General features: G+C 46.7%; 1 protein-coding gene across 1 annotated transcript in view; it reads right to left on the minus strand.

Moving 5' to 3' along the window:
- Positions 1-456: 456 nt before the first annotated feature.
- Positions 457-23,161, minus strand: part of BARX2 (BARX homeobox 2) — a 68,018-nt gene continuing 45,313 nt past the window's right edge. Inside the window, exons 2-4 of the mRNA XM_027092926.1 lie at positions 10,750-11,047; positions 6,591-6,675; positions 457-1,427 (exon numbers count right to left, since the gene is read on the minus strand). Coding sequence (XP_026948727.1) covers positions 1,161-1,427; positions 6,591-6,675; positions 10,750-11,047 — 650 coding nt within the window. The 3' untranslated portion in view covers positions 457-1,160. The remainder of the gene's footprint in view (positions 1,428-6,590; positions 6,676-10,749; positions 11,048-23,161) is intronic.

Raw genomic sequence — 23,161 nt, forward strand, 5'->3', positions numbered from 1 at the left:
TGGCTACAGCAGAGCCCCCTGGGCAGGAGACGCTGGGAGGTGAGGGGGGCAGAGGCCCTGCTCCCGTTTCTCTCGTGCTGTTTCCATTTGCTCTGCACTTGGACACCAGTGGGCCTGGCCTAATCTTACATGTTCCTTCTGGGGAAATTAAAGCCCAGGGAGCCAGGCCATCTCTCCGTCTCTCTTTCCATAGGACATATTCAAGAAGGGCTAAGTAGTACTCCATTGTATATAGGTACCACATCTTCTTTATCCATTCATCTGATTCAATATCCTGTGATAAACCATAATGGAAAAGAATATGAAAAAGAATGTATATATATGTATAACTGAGTTGCTTTGCTATATATAGCAGAAATTAACACAACACTGTAAATCAACTATACTTCAATTAAAAAATAGATTAAGAAAAAAAGAAGGGCTAAATACACTCCCCAGAAGAAAGAATACACCCAATCCTTTTTTGAAAGATTTATTTTTAATTAAAAAATAAAAGTTATCTTAACATATCTGCATTGCAGCTTCAGGGATGGAAACTTAATGAAGCCAGAAAAACAAGGTTTATCAGTTCTTGGGTCACCTGACCACCTTACAATGGATACAAAGGCACACGTGTCTTCAAACAAACTTTATTCTATTAACTCAGAACTCCCTTCCCCCAACTCTTATTTGCCCACCCTCACCAACCCCGCCCTGCCAAAAAAAAAAAAACAAACCAAAAACATTAAATTCTCTTTTAAAACTAAAGAAATAAGTGCTGAGTCAGCAAGGAACCTGGGCATGCTGCCCACTCCTGCATCCCGCTCTGCTTTGACGGCTGGCTGTCCAGAGGCTGGCTGGAGCATCCTCTACCACACCGGGGGGCTTGGACCCGGACAGCCCCACGGCATCACCCCAGCTGGGGTCGGCAGTTCCAAGGCACTGTGTCCCTTAGTCAAGGGCATCCGTGGCTAAAGCAGCCTTTCAGGAAGAGCAGGCCAAAGGCAGCAAGTCTTCCTCAAAGTCGAGGTGAGACCTGTGGGCAGGAGGGAGGGAGCCGGCGGTGGTCTTCTCCCCCCAAGTTACCAGCTGTCGGAAGCTTTCCTCTCCCTGGTCTCCCTGCATTCTCTCTTTCCCTTCTTCCCAGTCTCCCCCTTCCCGCTCCTTGCAAGAGTTTTATTTTAGCTTGATGGTGGGGGTTCCGAAGAAGCTACTGGCAACTCCTGGGGCTGGTCTAGGGGCTCAGCCACCTCTGCGGGGACACCGTGCACTTTTGGTTTCTGCGTGTCACAGAGCCCCTCCTGGCCCTGGGAGGGCTCCCAGAGCTCCTTACTCTGGGCCTGGCTGTTCAACTTCTCTTCAGCTTCAATCTCTTCTGATGTGGGGATGGAGTTCTTCTTGGGACGACCTTTGGGTTTTGTGGGCGCTTCATGTCCACCTTTAAGAACCTACGTGGGAGAAAAACAGTCATCAGACCTGAGAAATAACTCCTTCCCTCCACTTTCCCACTCCCAAGGCCTCTAAACCATTCCTTCCCAGCAGTGAAGTCGCAAGTTATGGCAAAAAGTATTCTCCATGGGTCACCTGCAGTCTACAAAGACAGCTGCATCCATGAAAGACGCAGTGCACTTTTAGTCAATATCACTTCTATTGGTATTAAATACGATGATCATAAGCACATGAAAAAATCCAACTTCAACGACGGGGAAGGAAATGAAAATTAAAATATGAATGTGATAAGTTGACAAGTTATAAGGAAAAGACAATACTTGTAGCAAACAGGAAAATTAACACGCATAGTGTAAAAGTGTAATTGGTACAGCTTTTTCAAAAGACAATCTGAGACTGCAAATCAAAAGTCTGAAAATGTTCATACCCTTTGACACAGAAATTCCATTTCTAACAATTTAGCCTAAGGAAGTCATCAAAGACTGGGACAATGACTGATGTGCAAAAATGTTCATCACAAAATTGGTTATAATCGCAAAAATCAGTTCTAACAGCAAAAAAACATACTCTAAGGCTTCCACCGTATGATTGAATACATAATTATAGTATATGGCAAAGAGAGAACACTTGAAAACCATTACAGCCATTATATAGGAGAATGTATAACAACATGGGAAATATTATTAATATATTTTTGTGAAAAACGGGTTCTAAACCAGCATAATTTAATTTGGTGGCTAGACAACTGCACACCACCCTGTTTGTAGTCTCAGGATCATGGATAATTTAAAATTTTTTCATTGTTTTTTTTTCTGTACTTTCTAATTTTTCAACAATGCTCATGTATAAGTATTTCTGAAATCAGAAAAAAAAGACGTCATGAAACATGGTTTTGTAGTGTTCAAAGAGGCAGTAGTGCACAGAAGAGAGTGTTCTAGCTTTGAAAGTGGAATAACTAGATTAAATTCTAACTGTGCTCCTTATCCACTTTCTCTCTGGGACAGTCCTTTAAAGACTCTGAGCCTCAGTCTCCTAATCTGTAAAATGGGGATAAGCATACTTTCCTGCACAGGGCGATGGTGAGGGGAACCAACAGGTAATGTAGGGTAAGGGCCAGAAGTGTTCCTGAGTGTTCCAGAATCTGCCTCCCACCCTCCTTGCCTGGGTGACTCCACTGAGACAGTGCCTCTCCTGGGAGCCTGACCGGACCTCCCAAGTCCAAGTTAAATGCCCTGTGAGCATCCTATCAGAGCACTTTTCAGATACGCCTGTCACTGCATGTTTACTTGCCTGTCCCTCCCCCCCAGTCCCTGCACACAGCAGGCGTTCAACGGCTGTCATCGAATGAACTAACCTTTCTCAACAGGCCTTTCCATAGAATTGAAGAAAGATATAAAGTAAGCAAAATAATGATAACCCGATGGCCTTCACTGATTGCAAATGACTTGCACATTTATTATCCCAATTCGTGACTTACATGAGAGTCCCATGAGGTAGGCAGGGATAATTTTTAAAATATTTTTATTACTTTGGGTTATAACAGGCACTCCTTCTTCCACTGGCTCTGAACTCTGGCTGGTGCGGCTGTTGACCTGGGCAGCTCGTGAGAAGGGCTTCAGGAGGACCTGGATTAGCACAGATAATCAGAAGCGGGATGTACTTTCGCTGCTTCCACACCTTTTGTGATCTCAGCTTCCTCATTTGAACAGAAGCTCTTTGAAGGTAACTCCTGCATCTGTCCCTTGCTTTGTGCTCCAAGCATCTAACTTGCACCTAACTTTCTATGCAGTTGTTAAATATTTACTGGCTGTATCTCTTTCCTCTAAGAGCAGCAGACCTCCGGGTGCTGAATTGTAAGAATGAATGTAGTAACTTGATAAACCATAAATTCTTTTTTTAGAAAAAGCTTTATTGAGATAGAATTCACATACCACACATTTCATTCATTTATAGTGCACAACTTAGTGATTTTTTGTATAGTCACAGAATTGTGCAGCTCTCATCAGAATCCGATTTTAGAACGTTTTCATCGCCCCCAGAAAGAAAGCCCGTACCCGTTAGCAGCCTCTCCCCACTTCTCCCCTGCCCCCCAACCCTAGGCACCCGTGACTCTGCTTTCTGTTTTTCCAGATTTGCCTGTCCTGGACCTTTCACATGAAGGGAAACATACAACGTGTTGTCCTGTGTGACTGGCTTCTTTGACTTACGTTTCCAAGGTTCATCCATGTTGTGGCATGTGTCAGTACTTCATCCCTTTTTTTGGCCAAATAATATCCATGGTATGGATATACCACAATCTGCTTATCCATTCATCAGCTGACGGCCACTTGGAGTGCTTCTGCCTTCTGAATACTGTGAGTAACGCTGCTGTGAACGCGGGTGTACGGATACTAGCTGTTTCCGTGCCTGCTTTCACTTCTTTTGGGTATATGACCAGAAGTGGAATTGCTGGGTCAAATGGTAACTCCGTGTTTAACCTTTGGAGGACTTTCCAGGCTGTTTTCCAAAGCAGCTGCCCCCCGTTCCATTCCAATCAGCAGAATATGAGGGTTCCAGTTCTGCCCATCCTCGCCAACACTTGTTATTATGTCTTTTTGATTCTAGCCATCCTAGCGGGTGTGACCTTGTACTGCATTTTATTTTTTTAATTTTTTTATTTTTTTGTGGTACGCGGGCCTCTCACTGCTGTGGCCTCTCCCGTTGCGGAGCACAGGCTCCGGACGCGCAGGCTCAGCGGCCATGGCTCACAGGCCCAGCCGCTCCGCGGCATGTGGGATCCTCCCGGACCGGGTCACGAACCCGTGTCCCCTGCATCGGCAGGCGGACTCTCAACCACTGCGCCACCAGGGAGGCCCTGAATTTTATTTTTTAATGGAGGGTTGGTGTCTTATGGTCGCATCTCCATTGCCTGGTGAAAGTAAGTGCTCACGAGATGAAATGAAATGGAGTCTTGTTTCCCAAAGGGGCCTGAATCCGGTTGGCCTGTGGAATGCTCTCTGGAGTTCAATGTGCGAAGTTACTTCCATTTTGTTTCATGCGACATTGATAAACATCGACACCCCGCCCACGGCTGTGCCAGCAGCACAGTGGCTGGTGGAAAACAGGTGACGTCAGAGGCACACGTGTCCCCCACGGGCACCGGGCGATGCTGGCACAGATGGCAGGCTGTCAGTTCATTCACCGTCTGACGCATGAAAAGATCGCTGCTAACCAACTTAAACAATGCCTCTGCCACTCAGGAGACATTGATTTCGATGATAATGATGGACAGGGAAGGAGGTGGGTGGTGGAACTTGCACAGAAAGCAGTGAAGGGACTTGCCCAGAACCAGCCAGGGAGGGGCACGCCTGGGAACACGGCCCAGTGTTGCCAGCTCCCAAATCTGGTTCCCTTAGAGATCAATCCCCCAAAAAGGTTTCATGGGTGTCTTAGCAGTCTAGAAGTTGGGGAGCAACAGTATATTTAATTGAATCTTATTTATCCTTCAATTTCACCTTCTCCCTGCAACCTGTCCCAATACCTCTCCTCTGGACTCCTATGGGGTTCTAAATCTATAAATAAACAACCAGCACTTAATTACAATGTGCTCCTTTGCTGCTTCCTGGACCTTCTTCAACTGGATCATAAATTCCCGAAGACAGGGCTCTATTTTGTTCCATGACTTCCTATAGTGCCTAGGACGAGGCGTGGTTCACAAGAGACACTGAATACGTATCTGTTGATGCATGCAATGTATGTGTGTTTGTACATGTGTCTGGCATTGCCGCGTCACTGGGAGAGCATTATGGGCCAGGCCGCCTCCATCTGAAAATCCTTCCACCTCGGGGGGCAAGTCCCCCCAGAGGAAATGATGAAATTTGCCCAGGAATTAGTTTTCTAGGGATATAATAAATGCTGCCTTGGTGGCTTTCTTCCCATTTCCATTAATATTCATTTGCAATTTATTTATTTAGTCTTCTCTTTCTTAGCAGGCAATAGCAAGAACTAAAGTTTTCAGAAAAAAAATATTGGACAGAAACAAAATTGAGAAAACTCAAAATCTATTACCTATTATCAAAAAACACTGATTAACTTTTTTTTTTTTTTTCTGAAAACTAGGTGGTAGGGGGACCTTAGTTATTTGGTAATTGTGAAAAAAATTCATATTCCATCCCTTGAGACACCAGGAAACATGGCTTGTGAGCAGATGCCTTAGCAAATTGGAACGTCTTGCAGGAGGCCTGAGCTCCTGAGAGGAGAGGGGGCCAGTGGCATCCAGCGAGGGTGTGCAAAGGCCTGGGTCAGAGGCCACGGTGCACATGGTCTCTAAAGAATCGGAGCAAGGCTTCTTCCCACCCTCATCCCAACCCTCCTCTCTTCTCTGGGCTTTGACCTTGACCCTTGGGGTTTACGAAACTGGAAGTGAAACCCAACTACTTTGGATTTAACTGTGCTTTTTCAAAAAAAGAGGGGTGGTAAACCATTATGAAATGGAGTTCCTCAAAATGCAGAGATGTTTATTCTTTTTTTAAAGAGATGTTTATACTAATAAGTTCATTTAAAAACCAAATATGGAAGAGCTCATCAGCTAGGCACAAGAGCAGCACTAGGGAAACCAGTCACTATACCATGCGTATCAGAGGAACCTGGGTGCTGGTTAACACCCCCTGTCCTGGAAACAGGACAGGGAAGCAGAATCCTGGAGGGGCCTCGAGTTCTGCATTTGTACCTGCCACCCAGGTTACTCTGACCCCGCCCACTAGAGCTGAGAATCACTGCATTAGGGGGACACACAGCTACAAGAGCAGATGTGCCCTGTATGTCCTCTAAACAAAGAGAACTGGCTTCTAATTCTTAGCTGTTGGTGGGAGGGGGAAGGAAGTGCTTTGAAAAGTCTAGCAGGTGGGGTTAAAACCCACAACTGAGAAGCTTGGGGGCTTTCTTTTTATTTTATTTCTAATGAAACTGTGAAAAAGAATATCCTTCTGGTCAGGAAATCCAGGTCAGAAAGAAGGGCTTATCCTATTAATTCAAACAGCCTCCCTCCTAGCCAGCATCTTAAAAGGCCTTCCAATCTCTGGAGCTCAAACCACCAAATGGTCCTTCCTGCCTCCTTACCAGCCCTGTAAGAAGAATTTCTCGTGTCACGATGGGCCCGTGGTAAGACCTACTCTCTCTCTTACCATTTTCTTCCATTTCATCCTGCGGTTCTGGTACCAAGTCTTCACCTGCAGTTGAGTGAGTCCCAGAGACTGGGCCAAGTCCAACCTACAAGGCACGAGAGACAGAGGAAGGATGAGGAAGAGGGGAAAGGGCAGCAAAGGTGGGGTCCTGTTGGCTACCTCTAGGCACTGCTACCAACGCGTGGACCTCCCCACTAAACCAATTCCTCCCCAAAGAGCTTTGATTTCCTTCCAAGAATCCTATGGAGGAAACTCTGGGAAGCTAACAAACAGATGCCCAAGCCCAAGGACTGTCTACACTGGAACTGAAAAGCATTTCTGAGCCTCTTCCTGACCCGACAGCCTCCTTACTCTGATCCTGTACAAAAGGAAGGCTCTGCTCCAAAATCCAAACTGGGGAGAGAAGGTAAAGCCGTATTTTCCTTATCAGAATCCCGCTCATCAGTCCGGCTCAAGCCCCACCTCCTGGGGGTGAGCCTGCTGCTGCCCCTCCCACCAAGCAGGTTGCCTCCTCTACCCAGGTTACCCATCACCCAGGTGGCTCTGACTTCTCGCTGGTCTCTGATTGCTTCACATGAGTTATTTCTGCCTCCCTAACTGAACTGCAAGAGTTGACTTCCTAACTCAACTGCTGCTTTTACAGTCGCGAAAGTGCCGACCGCACTCTGAATCCAGAACAAGGGCTCACAAATACCTTTCGATGGATTGACTCATCCACCACCGCTGCCCTCAACTGTTATGATGCCAGCTTCCAAAATAAACATTACACCCGTAGCGCCGCCTCCTTCCCATTTCACGGCTGAGCGTGGTCCTGCATTTCTCTGTAGCCTCCTGCAAAGCCCTGAATGTCAAAGCCGTTCCCGGGGAAGTATGCAGTTGGAGCTAATTCTAACAACACGGCACCTGTTTCCAGAGCACCACCACGTCCCAGGCTGTGTGCTGTGTGCGGAGCATATGAAACGGGAAAGGGAGCCAGGCTGAGGTTGTCCACCTCAGTCCCTGAGGCTGTTGGAAGCGTTGACCTGTGTTTACTGATGCCAACCCCAGGTCCACCTGAGCACCCGCTGGAAGGACCACCTCTGGCTGGAAGGAGCCCACACGAGCTGCGCCCCCCCCCCCCCCCGCCAAGGTCCCAACCCTGGTCCCTGGAGCAGCGTGGACTTGTCACGCAGCACCCCTGACACAGCCTGAGCAGGGACCACCACTTTGGGAGGCCCCGGTGGATGTAACGTCCACCATCTCACAGCAGCCTGCACAGCCGCCAGCCTGGGCTGCGGGGAATCTCGGGCACGAGTCCTCAGCTGTAACTTTCTCTAAGCTGAGGAGTAACGGGCGACATCTCACCATCAGGGAGACCAGCAGGTACAGGAGTGAAGGTTCCAGGTACAGCTCCTGGCACTCCAGGTGCAGCGGCCCAGCACCCCCTGCTGTGACCAGAGAGCCCAATTTCAAAAACCGTGTTCCTTCCAGGAACTTCAGCTCCTGGCTTCAGTCAGCATTCACACATATCTGTTTGTCCCAGTAAAAGGGCCACTGGAAGGTGACAGTTTTATTGAAAGTGATTAACAGACTGAAGCTAGTAAATTCCCAGTGCCAGCAGCCCTTACTCTCCCCACTAACGAAGCCCTGCTTCCCAAGGAGCTGTTCATTAAAGCATCAAGAGCCCAGGGGGCCATCCCGCAGGTCTCCCAGGTCTCCCCTGGCTCCCCCTGTGCCTTCCCGGCCGGTTCACCTGAGGCCGTCAGGTGCATTAGTGAACGGAAGGTTCAAGTTCACAGCTCTGCCACCGCATGAGCAAACGAGGTGAGCTCACTTGGGAAAAATGCGCCCCTGACTCACTCTGGCTCCAGAAACATGTTTCACTGTCATCGGCCTTCTCTCATTACCTGCCACCCTTACAGATTCTCACTACCCTGCATATTCGCTTAGATGGGGTCACCCAGGAAACCGGAGAAACAAACAAAGGGGAAGAGGGAGTGCACTGTGGGAGGAGGGCGTGCTCATGGCCCCGGTCACGTATGAGGTGGGGAACAGCTGGCAGGGCGGCTCGGGCTGCAGCCTCCACGCCCACCAGAGGGTTCTCCTCCCCCAGCAAGTGGATGAAGCCCGCGTAGCTCACCTGAGAGGTGCCTGGGCAGGTATCAGGAAGCCCCAGGAGGTTTAATTAGAACAAACGTTTCTGCGAAAACAATTTGCTGACTTCCAAAGTAGGCCTAAAACGTCACCTGAGCACGTTGATTCATAAATCGGGGTGCCCACCCTTCCTGGGTGACAAGTACATGAGGCTCCCCATTACACGCTCGGGGCATCGGAGCAGCCATTCGATACCTAGAGATCCCGTTTATTAATCCCCAATTCACAGCCCTGTCTCCGCTGTCTGCCCGAAGGTGCCCCAAACTGCTCACGTCCGAAACAGAACATGCTCCCCTCCAAACCCACTCTGTCCTCAGTCTTCCAGCTTCAGATAATGTTTGTCCCCCTTACCTGGTGGCCCATCCAGGAACCACAGAATTCTCAGCTCTCTTCCTCATGCCAACATCTGTCTGTTCCAGCCTCAGAACTGTTCTCCGATCTAGTCTCTCCTCTCTGCTCCCACTGTCACCACCTTATTTCAGGTGGTGACATTCAGTGACCCTCCCTGGACTCTGTCCACCTGCTTTCCCTGCTCCATCTCTTCCCTAACAGCCACCTGTGGTGCTACCAGTGTGGGGATTTGAAAAGTAAATCTGGCCATGTTGCTTCCAGCTCTTCATGGCTGCTGACGCACGGCCTACGTGACAAAGTCCCTAATCTTCGGCCAGATGTACAGGGTCCTTCCCACCTCTGCAGCCTCATCTCCCACCATGCCCCCCTCCACACCTGAAGCTGGAGACGCCCGACCACCTGCAGGGCCCTCAGCACGCCCGTCGAGCCCATCTGTGCCTTTTATGTGTCGCTCCCTCTGTGGAGGGCTTTCTCCCTCCTGGGATGAAAGCTCTTTTGAAGAGGTTGCCTCCTCCTCCGAGAAGGCTTCTCAGCCCCCGCCAACATGCTCAGCAACACCTCTGTGCTCCTGCAGCCCGCGGGAACGTGCCGGCACCCACACCCGGCGTCCTGATGTCATTACCGCAGCCTCGTCCTTCCCTGTGACCTCCTCTAGAGCAGGTCTCTTGTCTGCTACTTTCTGGACCCATAATCCCTGGCACACAGCCGGTGGGTGCTCAACTAACTGAATCGGTAAACAAGTTCCCTTCCAGTCAGTGATCTGCAGCCTCCTCTCTCACTTAAATTTTGATCGAACAGCTAATAAAATAGCTTAAGAGATGCATTTGAGTTTCCTTCCCTTCTCTTTAATAGCAGTAGGGTCAAGCCTGATATGGACAAGGCAGTGAGCAAAAGAAGGGAAAAAGTACCTGCAAAATCCTCCCAATAGGATCACACCTTAGCTCAGCCATTCCAGAGTGAGTGTGAAGGACAAGGTAAGACACACACTCTCGCAGCGTAGTTTTTTGTTAAGATGCTGAACTAAAGAAAGCGGAGAGGTATTGAAGCCTATGAGTAAAGCAGGAGTCACAGCTGCCCTCGCTGGGATCTCAGAAGGGTTTAAAGAAGGGCCCCTCATCCAGGTTCTCTTAGGTCTCAGCCAGATGCTTCTGACTTGCTATCTGTCAGATCTAGCGAGACACCTGACAGCTCCACAGTCCCGTCAATCCAGCGCGTCCAGGCAGGAGCCGGGCCGACCCACTGAGCCAGTTGGGGGTTGGAGGCTGGGGAGGGGCCTGAGGAGATCACGGACCCCAGTTGTGGGTCCAGTCCCACTGCATCTGACCCTAAGTGCAAGTGGCTTTAAACACCAAACCTGTTTCCCAACGGAGAGCCTGGGTAAGCACTGGCTAAGCTTTGCTTCGCTGGTTGTACTGGAGAAGTTAATATACAGGGATATAGGGAGACGTACAAATTCAGCAGCAGGCAGGGTCCCGGGCTGAGATGAATGCACGTGGGCTGGCTTCTGTTAAACCCAGGCTGAGGCGGCACGAGCCGAGGGATGGACAGATTCCTGCCATACTGTCCTGCACAAACTCTAGAACAGTCCTGTGGCTCTCCGTCGCACGCTGAGAACCAAAGGAGTCCCCCTGCTCAAGGGCCTTCCCGGCAGACAGTCCCCTCCCCGTGTCCTCACCTGTCTGGGGTGGACAAGTACTTCTGCTTCTGGAACTTCTTCTCCAGGCCCATGAGCTGCAGCTCGGTGAAGATGGTGCGGCTCCGGCGGGGCTTCTTCTGCCGGGGCGTGGGCTGCTCCGTCTCCGACTCGCTGCTGCCGTGGTTCTCGCCCGCAGCCTCGGCAGAAGTGGCCTCGGCGGCCGGGTGGTGGGACAGAGCCTGGGCGACTCCCGGGGTGGCGGGGACCAGGTGGGGGATGACTGTGGGCTGTCGGGTGATCACCGAGAGGAGAGGATATGCCCGAAGGGAAGCGGGGCCTGGAAGACAAGCAGGGAGGCAGGTCGCACAGGAGCCGTGGGGGAAGGGGGCCAGAGGCCCTCAGAGGACCCCGGGCCGAGACCCATCTGTCTGGCAGGGCCTCCTGTTCACAGGGACGTATAAATGGGGGAAGGCTGGGTGGGCAGGGCACACGCAGATTTGCTCAGCCTGGTCTAGTTTGAAGTGAACCTTTCCCCATCTCTCCCGTTTGAACCCCTAAATGCTGGTTTCAGAGATACGGGTCAATGGCACTGAGCAGATGGGAAGAAGTACTCAGATATAGCTAGAAACACATACTTAAGGAAGCTGAAAAGGATCTGTAATATACAGTGCACCTGAGAAGCACCTCGGGTCTTTATAAAAATACATGGCTGTAACTATAAATTCTCCCTGAGAAGTCTACATACCTTGAATCGTAACATTTTTCAGAGCTGGAAGGATGCTTAAGGGTTATTTAATTCAACTCCCTCATTTCAGAGACAAAAAAACAGCCCCAGAAAGCCTGAGGGACTTGATGGTGTCACAGAGCTAGGAACAAGCAGACTCAGGAGTCAAACCAGGTTCTGGCTTGAAGTCCAGGACTGTTACCACATCATGAATCACACGGATGCATCATTTAGAAGAGGAGGCCAAAAAGATTTTAATTCACGTGAAAATTCAGATCCATTACACTGGCTGCCTCTGGCACTGTGTTAAGGAGGATTCTCAGGCTGGGTCGGAGCCTGGCTGAAGAATTCGAGCTGAGGTTGATTAGCAATGTCTGTCACGGGTGTGCAGGGGTAGGGGGTGTGGTGGCCTCCACCCTAGTTTTGTGCCTCTTCTGCTTTAGGAATTTCAAGGCAAGAGGACTTTTCTGTCCAAGAATCTGTTCTGTCTTTTGTCGACTGAAAAAAATTGCACAACCTAAAAGTTGAGAATTATGTTTTATATTTTTGGACTTCCTGAGGACTTCAAGCCAGGGAGGCAGCCTCTCAGATAGCTCTGGGGGACTGCTCTGAAGAGGTGAGGGGGCACTAGGATATACAGGAGTTTTTGCAACAAAGACCAGGTGGTCAGAACATCAAAAGATTAATTCTGTTAATTAAACAGAACCATGGATAGACCTAGAGACTGTCATACAGCGTGAAGTCAGAAAGAGAAAAACAAATATTGTATAATATCACTTATATGTGGAATCTAGAAAAATGGTAGAGATGAACTTATTTACAAAGCAGAAATAGAGACACAGATGTAGAGAACAAACGTATGGATACCGAGGGGGGGAGGGGGGCGGTGGGATGAATTGGGAGATTGGGATTGACACATATACACCACTTTGTATAAAACAGATAACTAATGAGAACCTACTGTACAGCACAGGGAACTCTACTCAATGCTCAGTGGTGACCTAAATGGGAAGGAAATCCAAAAAAGAGGGGATATATGTATACGTATAGCTGATTCACTGTGCTGTACAGCAGAAACTGACACAACATTGTAAAGCAACTATACTCCAATAAAAACGAAAAAAGAAAAAGAAAACAGGACATCTCAAGTCAATGAATTTAGCGCTTTTCTATGTATGGGAAGAAAGAGTCTGGGCTCACTCAAATCATTCCTTTGATGTGCACCTCAGCTCTCTGGGGCCAGTGTCCTGTTCCTTCCCATCCTGAGTCCCCTCAGGGGGCACCGTTGGGGGCGGCTGCAGTGGCCGAGGGCTTGGCAGCAGGCAGCCGGGCAGCCCGTTTGTCTCCACCCTGAGTTCCCTCAAGGCTCACCATCGGGGTGGAGATAGATAGTGGCTGATGGTTGATGGCTGCAACATCCTTTGTTTGCTGATACTTTAAAGTTCAAGTGAAAAAGCTCTTCCTTTTCATTGTTCCATAGTATTGGGTTTAAAATGTCACCATCATTACCTATGGAAATAATTTTATCCCTCTGGGGCTCAGTTTTGTCATTTGTACAAGTGAGTAAAAGTAGGTAACTTCGAAGAATTTTTCAAACTCTAATATACCGATGTCACAAAAGCACATCATCCCAAGTCCATCTTGATATCTGATGAAAACAGAGAAGATTCTGTGGCTGCCCTTTGGGACTCAGCCCAGACCTGACAGCTCACTACAAGGGCAAGGTGAGCGTCGGAGCCAAACATCACTCACACTCGTCCCGGGTTAAAACCAACCAAGGTCACAGAAGCACCCGGGTGCTACGTTCAAGCTCTCTCTCCTCTGGGTTGGCATTTCTCTTCTTACTCATTTCCATGCTTCTGTTTTGGACCCCAGTCATAGTTATTAAAAGAGATAACTTCTCTTGTTCTTTGACTACATGTCTAGTAAGGCCCAGTAGAAACCACAAAGCTATTAAACAATAAATCACGACTTCCATTGACTCTCCAGCCAAGGCTAACACTTGAGGGTTTTTGTCATGGATTCTTTTAATGAAAAAAAAATGATATTTTATAATGAGAAAATCAGGATACCTGGGACAGTAGTTTTGGGTCTGTATACATTATGAAATGCTACTTCTCCAAAAAAGTATCTAGGTCTTCCCTGGTGGCGCAGTGGTTGGGAATCCGCCTGCCAATGCAGGGGACACAGGTTCAAGCCCTGGTCCAGGAAAATCCCACATGCCACGGAGCAGCTAAGGCCATGCGCCACAACTACTGAGCCTGCGCTCTAGAGCGTGCAAACCACAACTACTGAGCCTGCGTGCACAACTACTGAAGCCCACGCGCCTAGAGCCCATGCTCCGCAACACGAGAAGCCACCGCAATGAGAAACCTGTGCACCACAACGAAGAGTAGCCCCTGCTCACCACAACTAGAGAAAGCCCGCGCACAGCAATGAAGACCCAATGCAGCCAAAAATAATAAATAAATCAATTAATTTTAAAAAGAATAAAGTTATGGGGCTTCCCTGGTGGCACAGTGGTTGACAGTCCGCCTGCCAATGCAGGGGACGCGGGTGCGTGCCCCGGTCCAGGAAGACCCCACATGCCATGGAGCAGCTGGGCCCGTAAGCCATGGCCGCTGAGCCTGCATGTCCGGAGCCTATGCTCTGCAACGGGAGAGGTCACAACAGTGAGAGGCGCAAAAAAAAAAAAAAAAAAAAGAATAAAGTTATAATATATTTTAAAAAGTATCTAAAAGCTTCTTATACTGCAATTTTGTTTTCATTACCAAAGTAGCACAATTTCTTATAAAAAATTTTTTAAAACAATTCAGAAATATATAAAATAGAAGTCTCCCCTCCCAGTTTTCAATCCCAAATCTTAGAGGTAGACTTCCATAATTGTTCCTGTGTATATACAGACATATATATGTTCCAAATCTAGTAATAATGTATTCTAATCTACTGAAACACATAGTTACGAAGTGTTTATTTTGTAAAATACAAACATGTCACTTTATTTTTTCTAAATGGATAGCCAACAACCCCCAAACCCTTTATTGGGGTTTATTTAACCCCATGACTTAAAATGCCAGCCTTAAGGTACATTAAGTTCCCAATAAAATGAAGTTGGGAATTTTTGTTTATCAGAATTCTGAGCGTCTACTGGGGAATTTTAGTCACCAGAAGTCTGAGAATCTCCTGCTTTCTAGACAAGCAGCCAAACTGGGACAAGAACCACCCTTCCCAAGGGCTGCCCTCTGTCGGGATGGTTATAAATAGGTGAGGTGCCTCTACGTGAGGGCAGTGGGTGTGCGGAATGAGGAGGCGTCGGGGAGAGAAGAGTTAGGAAATCAGGTGGATCAGAGAGGGGGGCAGATTTTTTTTGAGGCCGCCATGAGTCTGCAACTCTGGGGAGAGTGAAGGCTACTTTGAGAGGATTTCTGAAAAACATTTTAGGGGTGTACTGGGTAAAATCCTTGAATATATTCCTTTAAGTAAAACTAAAGATCTTCCCATTCAAGGCTTCTGTAATCAGATTTCTATTGTCTTTGAGTATAATTCTATAGATACTGGGCCATATGGGGCCCTAGAAATAGCTGGGTTACGTCATGAATGCATGTGTCTGTTTCTGGACTCTATTCTACTGAACTAATGTATGTCCTATGATAGGACCATTCCACTTTTATTATTGTAGGGTTTAGGGAGTTTTATTATCTGGCAGAACAAATTTCCCCTTTTTATCTTTTCTACAGAGTTTTCTCGGCTATTGTCATTAATTAATTTTTCCAGTTGAATTTTAGAATCAACTTGTTAGTCTCTTAAAAAGCAAATCCCACTGAAAATTTATTAGACTTCCATTGACCTTATAGATTACTATCAGGAAAGATGATTCTTTTGATGATCCTGTTCTCTGGTAGGTTGAAAGAAATTGCTAGTAATTAAAAATAGCTTTTGGAAATTTATGCCATTTGGTTCCATAAAGCTTAAACCCAATGAAAACCTTCATTCAAAACCAAAACCAAAACCAAAAACTTCAGAAGAACGGTAGTGATTTAAGGCAACATTCTAATCACCAAAGTCTGTAGTTTCAGGAATCCTGACCCAATGTTCTGATGCAGATTCAGTGACAAAATTGCACCTCTCCCCAGGGGCAGAGAGCACCTTCTGATGTTGGAGATGTACCCACAAGGCCACTGGGATGCTGATAAATATTTGGGGGATTCAGGAGGACCATCGTTGTAGTAAATAAATACAATTGCCGTGAAGCACTGTGTTGAGGTTTTAGTATTTGACACGTGTCCCTAAGGAAGGAACAAGCGTGGCTGGACCAGGACACAGGGTGGGTAATGCGTGTGCAGCAAAGCACTGCGTCTCCTGAGAGGCAAACCAACGGGACCAGAAAAGTGGGACCAAACATATTCTCGCCAGCTGCTCTATGTCTTTCTTGTTTTAAAATACGACCCGATTTCCAACAAAATAGGATCGGCCCAGAGCTCTCATTTCACAGAGCACTTACACACCCGCATCTGATATTCTCACAAAAGCACTGTGAGATAATCCAGCCATCTATTTACATTTTGGCTAAAAATCAAATTTAGATTTTAAAAATAGGGGGGAATTATAACTTAGCTCATACATTGTGGGGTGGGGGACTTGGGTTACTGAGAAGCCAAATAATGTATAACACTATGTATTAAGTATGTCTTTCTCTTTTCCTGAGAATTATCACTATGTGAAAATGTTGACTAAAGACAGCTGTCCCGCCACCCTGGATCATTTACATACACTTGTGAAATTCAAGCACATTATCTGCTACTGAGAGGGAGTCATGACTGTCATGAACCAGACTTTGTTTAAACATTTTTAGTTGACAAAAGGAGTGTAAACATGACCACAGTGAATGCACTTTCTAATAGCTGCTTTCCTTCAACCCATCCCCCGAACCAATGTTTGGCTGTGGGATGGATATCACATAACTGCGTGTATCCTATACCTAGAATAGCTGCCTGCCAAATGTTTGGCCGTCTTGAGAATCTGTTTTTGGATTAGAAAACCTGAGCACATTCGTGGTAGGCTGATGCCCAGGGACATCCCAGGGAGCCTGGGGAGATGCGGACCATTTGGGAGGCTAAACAGAATCTTCCGTCACGTGGATTCTGCAAACTGAGTGTACATCACGCATACGAACGCACTTGGGCCAAGCATGGGCACGGTCCAGGGTGGCAGATTCCAGGCACATCTCCCCAACATAAGTCCTCCTTCCCCGCGGAGGCCAGTTGCCCCAGTTACAGCTGGACGTGAACCCCAGAGCAGAGTCCCCAAAGCACAGTGTTGGCTTCCACACACCTCCTGGGGGCTCCTCTTCCATTGCTCCAACACGCCAGTCCCCAAAATGGCTCTCCACGCCCACTATTCCGGTTGACACAAGCGAGGTCCAAATGTCTGAGTTGATAAGGATCTCTAAGCTGCCTGCTCTACTGATTTATGTCCCGGGAATGTGTGACCTGTATACCTGCAGAAAGCTTCCAAGGGACAAGCAACACACACAAAGCCACAGGTAGAGATGGCATCCCTGACGGTTAACCTGAAACAAAGACTCAGTGGAACAACTGGGTAGCTCTGGCTGAGTGTCCTGGGAAAAATCATAAAACCACCCACACCGAAGTATTCCCATCGGCTCACGTCCCTGCAGACTGGCTGGTAATTTGGGGCAGTGGAAAGAACAGGACCTCACTGACTTGTGGAGTGAACTTGAGCAGGTTATCAAAACTTTCTCAATTTCAATTTCCTCTTCTGTAAAGTAGGGCTAATAACAGTTCCCCCTGGTATCTTACTGGGAAGATTAAATGCATTAGGGTATGTGAAGTACCTGGTGGGCATTTCATCACTGTTAGTTCCCTTTCTTTTCCTCTTTTCACTTTAGTGGTTGGATGCTCTGTGAATGAGCCAAAAGAAAACAGATGGATTTTCTTATCAAGAAAGCAGACCCGCTTGTGAACTACGCAGGTGCATCTTCTTATCCTCCGTGCATTCAGATGCAAAGTAAGATGAAACAGCACTAGAATCTGCTAGCTTCTCTTTGCCACATGAGGGTCTTCAAATGCCCTGACAGCAACAGGAGAGCTAAAGGATATCAGTGGGAGGGCTAACCAGGCCAGACATCCCCCTAAAATCATCAAGACTCCAGAAATAACTACTGTGGTTTTGCAGACCTGTAGAAACAATTCACAGCCCTTCCCAAGATGAGTTCGTAGGCAAAGAAGGATGAAGTTAGTGGGACACAGGACTGTACCCAAAGTCAATTTCTGAACACTGCAGAGAACACAGAGATGGGGTGGTTAAAATGGACTTGCCTGGTCGTATGCTGAAGGTGGATTAAGGAAAGGCTGAGCTGAGGGTAAGTAGCAACCAGACGTGAAAGTTCAGTGCTTGTTTGTCTATATGCTAATCTGTAAGAATGTCAAGGAAGGGAGGAAATATAACGAGGCTGAGTGGCCTTTTAACTTTGTGATACACTAAGTTTCTAGCCCAGTAAGAGTTCATGGAATACGTGCCCCCTTTACAGGTTATGGCTTTGTATGACTAAAGAAAAGAGAAAATGTTTTAAGAGGCCAACTCAAAGGCTGACAAAACATCTTAGCCATTAATTACCTCATTAAAAAAGAGCGGGTGGGCATGTTGATGAGTTAAGTGTAAATGAATTAGAAACATGTGAAATAAAGTTATTCCAAAATCCACACGCGACTGCCATAATGTAGACTCTGGAATAAGGATCTAGTTAAATTAAAAACTGAAGAAGGTTCACAAAGGTTGACGAATAAAGGAATGAAAACATTTCTGGGCATTTGGAAAAATGAAGATTGGGGCTGGAGATGTGGTTCTGACACCTTTGACAACTTTGGGCTCCGTGGCCTTGCTTAAACCATACTTCCAAACTTCTGCTTTCTCTTCTAAAAAAATGACACTAATAATACTTCTCCCAAGCTTGTTGAAGGATCACATTGGATAATGAGTATAAAAAAATTTTTAAACAATGAAGAACTATACCCAAAAGGCAGTAGTTTTTTCCAGCAATCAAAAAGCACTAACTTCCCAAATTTTAGAGATGTCTCTATTCACTAAGAAACCATACCCCTGCTTCCTGTGCTAACGTAAACCATCCCTTTGTCTCGTCCCTTATCCTTCATAATTTCTAGTTAAGGTCCTATTGTCACAGGGACAGAGGCTACACAAAGCTGACCAGGAGAAATCTTCTAGTTCACTGTCACCATCATCTGTGAACTCTACCAAGTAGCTACTCAGCTCTGTGCTAACTGCTAGAGACGGGAAGAGAAGCGATTCCTCATCTCTGTCCTCAGAAGCTAGTTATCGCACTGGAGACATGAGACATTACAATAAAAGGTAAATAAGAGAACAAAGAAGTTTTTGTGTGGCAAATGCTGAGTGGCAGAAGACCTACAGGAATTCAGGATGGATTGCTGCACTCCAGAGCGTACAGTGCCTCGTTGTGAAAAGAGGAGCCGGGGTTCTTCGGGGAAAGGAAGAACCCACAGGACCTGGAGAAACACTAGAGTGCAGTGGGAGAGGCGGGCAGACACACAGAAGGTGCTAGAGGACTCAAGACTCCAGCAGTGTAAGCTGAGACGAAGTGAGAGAGAGGCATGGACATATATACACTACCAAATGTAAAACCGATAGCTAGTGGGAAGCAGCTGCATAGCACAGGGAGATCAGCTCGGTGCTTTGTGACCACCTAGAGGGGTGGGATAGGGAGGGTGGGAGGGAGGGAGATGCAAGAGGGAGGAAGATGCGGGGATATATGTATATGTATAGCTGATTCACTTTGTTATAAAGCAGAAACTAACACACCATTGTAAAGCAATTATACTCCAATAAAGATGTTTAAAAAAAAAAAAGACTTCAGCGGTTAAGTGCTGGGATCGGAACACCTCTTCCTCTGCCCAGTGACAATGTTTGGGTAGAAAAGATAAGGCTCGCAAAGGCTTATTTAGTTTGCAGTAAAATCAGACAGTGAAGTGATGATTCCTGGCAGGCCTGGACGGTCACAAACTAGGGTTCCCCGAAGGACTCTGAGAGGGGTCTGTGAATTTTACACAGAACAAGAGTTGAAGGGTTGAAAGCAGAATTTGTCTCCCAAGAAGAAAAACTTAAGACCAACAGAGGATGAAAGACTGGGTCTTGGGGTACATCTTCATCAATGGAGCTGGAAAAGGAAATAAGACCAATAAACCAGGCAGACACTGTAGCCTAAGAAGCAAGTAAGTGCACAGGGTCAATGAAAATGGCCAGAGAATTTCAAGAAGGACACGCTTTCATCAAGGTTACTCACTAGGAAACCTCTTGACGTAAGTTTTGAAAATCTCCCCCCTTCTCTGATACTTCCAGACCTGTCTTCACGGTATAGGAATCTCCACAAAGCAGGCTGGGAAAATGGGCGTTGTGCCAGGGCCCGGGGTGGTTTCGAGGAAAAGCCACAGGACATTACTTTCTGCAAGTGGCCCTGTGGGTCCCAGGCAAGCTCTTGATTACCCAGGAGGAGAAGCATCCACCCAACTCAGAACTTCTCCTGCCAAAATGTAATTTTCTAAATTCAAGTTAATTTCCCTTGTCTCCCTATGCATCCTAATTCTGGCTTAAATATATTCTCTGTAGCTTGCCTTTGGTTGCAAAGCATTAGAAACAAAGTGGGATAAAAGAGAGTAAAATTCAATTAAGTTTAACAAATTATGGAACACTTAGTGTAGATACTATGCCAGGAACTGGGGATAAAAGAGTATACAAGACAGACCAGGTCCTTGCCCAGCCCAGCTGATGGACAGCGGACAGTTAAGGAAGAAGTACTTCAGCAAGAGGATTTAATCAAGTATAGGTGGTGAGGATCCACCTGAAAGAGTGTCATTTAAACTGAAGGATGATGTTACCTGAGATTCTAATCAGAGAATAAAAAGAAACAGGTAAAAGTCTACAAATTTGCCAAATACTAACTGTGAAAAGAAATTTGTTTTTTATGTATGTATGTATGTATTTATTTATCTATCTACCTATGTTGGTTGCACTGGATCTTCGTTGCTGCGCGTGGTCTTTCTCTAGTCGCGGCGAGCAGGGGCTATTCCTTGTTACAGTGCATAGGCTTCTCATTGCGGTGGCTTCTCTTGTTGCGGAGCACAGGCTCTAGGTGTGCGGGCTTCAGTAGTTGTGGCACACGGGCTCAGTAGTTGTGGTTCGCGGGCTCTAGAGCACAGGCTCAGTAGCTGTGGCACACGGGCTTAGTTGCTCCGCAGCGTGTGGGATCCTCCCGAACCAGGTCTCGAACCTGTGTCCCCTGCATTGGCAGGCGGATTCTGAACCACTGCGCCACCAGGGAATTCCCGAAAAGAAATATTTTTAAGCAAAACAAAAAACACAGGATGAAAAGGCATTTGGGCCTTACTGAAGAATATCTACAGAACTTCTGATGTCGAAATTGGCTCTGCTGAGTGTGGACAAGCGGGAAAATGCTCTGCTGGAACGTGAAGGCAGAACAGTAAACTGGAGGCCTCTCAAACAAACCAGTGTCTGGTAAGGCCCCCAAGTACTGTCAGTAACCGGAATATCGCCCTCTGCTGTGATGACCAGCATAATGCAGGCAGTTTCCATCAGGATGCCTCCATGTCATGCAGACAGTCATGTGATTTCGATGGTTAAATCTCTTCTTCCTGGTACCCCACTATTTTCTTTTTTAAAAATTTTATTTATTTATTTAGTTTTGGCTGCACTGGGTCTTCGTTGCTGTGCGCGGACTCTCTAGTTGCGGCGAGGGGGAGCTACTCTTCGTTGTGGTGCGCGGGCTTCTCACCGTGGTGGCTTCTCTTGTTGCGGAGCACGGGCTCTAGGCACGTGGGCTTCAGTAGCTGTGGCTCACGGGCTCTAGAGCGCAGGCTCAGTAGTAGTGGCGCACGGGCTTAGCTGCTCCGTGGCATGTGGGATCTTCCCAGACCAGGGCTCAAACCCGTGTCCCCTGCGTTGGCAGGCGGATTCTTAACCACTGTGCCACCAGGGAAGTCCCCCCATTATTTTCTGATAAAAGTGTGCCCTTAAAACTTATGCAGATAACTCAGCCCAGGGGCACAGAACTATGTTGCAAAATGGACTCAAACTCCGGAGGAATGTACTTATTGAAGATAGGAGGATGGAGCACTGTACTTGGGGGAAGGCTCTTGTTGGAGAGAATGAAAGAATTCCTCTCCTTTCTCTTTTACTCAAGGTGTTAAGATTGAATGGCAACGAGTGTACCTCCAAACAGTAGCGGGAAAATTATACCACAGACATCAATATTTATTTGTTTGAGTCTTGCTCTTGTAGGTAATAAGGGAAAACAGTAATAAGGAGTAGTAGTAGGAATAACAGTGACAAGACTCTGCAACACAGTGAATGTGAAGCATATGGACCATGGTACCCAACTGTCCAACCAGGACCAAAGACAGTTGCTCCCTGCAGCAAGATGCCCCCTGCACTGAGCCACGTCCTGTCTATTTAAGATCCAACTCTACCCTCAACAACACCATTCAGCTTGCCTTAGCTTCAGTCCACAATGAGGTCGCTCTTTCTCTGAATTTTCCTCATCAGTAGATGGGGGAGTTGGCTGGGTTTTAAGGTCCCTTTTGGTACCAAGATGCAATGACTTTATCAGCAATATCACACTCAGACACAGTTGAGTCTCTCTTACATTTCTCAACTCGATTGTAAAGTCTTTGTCTTATATTTCAGTTTCCCACAATGTACTTCCCATACTTTGCCAATGGTATCAACTAAACAAATATTAGCTGAATTTAACGAGTGAGCTAAGGGAAAGAGTATTAATGCCTTCCTGCACGTAAACCTCCTCAGTACTACTAAATCTTGTCAGTTCACAAGGGAGTAGAGTGATGAACTAATTACTCATCTGATATCCTCTTAGGGGATCCAGATCTAATTACAAAGGCAAAAGACTATCTTTGCATAAGTCTCACTAGGCACAATTAAGAGTTTGAGGCTATGTGATTTACAGCGAATGACACATTGAATAACAAAACAGAGAGATTATTTTTTTCTAACCCAGGCTTTGCTGGGATAAGGTGTTAAAGTCACACAGAAGGTCCACGTCTGAACTAGGAGCAGAGCGATTCACTTCGTTACGCAGCAGAAACTAACACACCACTGTAAAGCAATTATCCTCCAATAAAGATGTTAAAAAAAAAAAAAAACCTCCAGAGGAAAGGACAAATGTGCTGTTCACGTCACTGTACTGTGTTTCTAGGCAAGGGCCACCAAAATGCTGAGTACTGTTTGGCCTCAGGTAACTTGTTTTTCCTCATTCATGTGGTCTATTTCTTTTAATGGTTAACTCTTTCAGTCTGCAACCCAGTGTGAAAAGCACTATGATTTAAATAATCTGAGAAGACATGGTAAATATTAACCTTGGAAGTTTCTGGGCTTTTGCAATTTCTCTCCTTTTCTTTCCAGCTTTACCGAGGCCTGATAATAAAAACTGTATATAATGAAGGTATACAGCGTGCGATTTGATGCATATATATACATACACTATGCAATGATGACTGCAAGCCAGCTAATTAACACATCCATCACCTCACATAGTTACTTTCTGGGTGTGTGCTAAGAGCCCTTAACATCTACTCTCGTAACAAATTTCAAGTGTACAATACAGCACTGTTGACTGGAGTCATCATACTGCACATTAGGTCT

The sequence above is a fragment of the Aethalodelphis obliquidens genome, unplaced genomic scaffold (genome assembly GCF_003676395.1).
Source record: "Aethalodelphis obliquidens isolate GAN/ISIS:26980383/991018 unplaced genomic scaffold, ASM367639v1 scaffold82, whole genome shotgun sequence".
Classification (NCBI taxonomy): domain Eukaryota; kingdom Metazoa; phylum Chordata; class Mammalia; order Artiodactyla; family Delphinidae; genus Aethalodelphis; species Aethalodelphis obliquidens.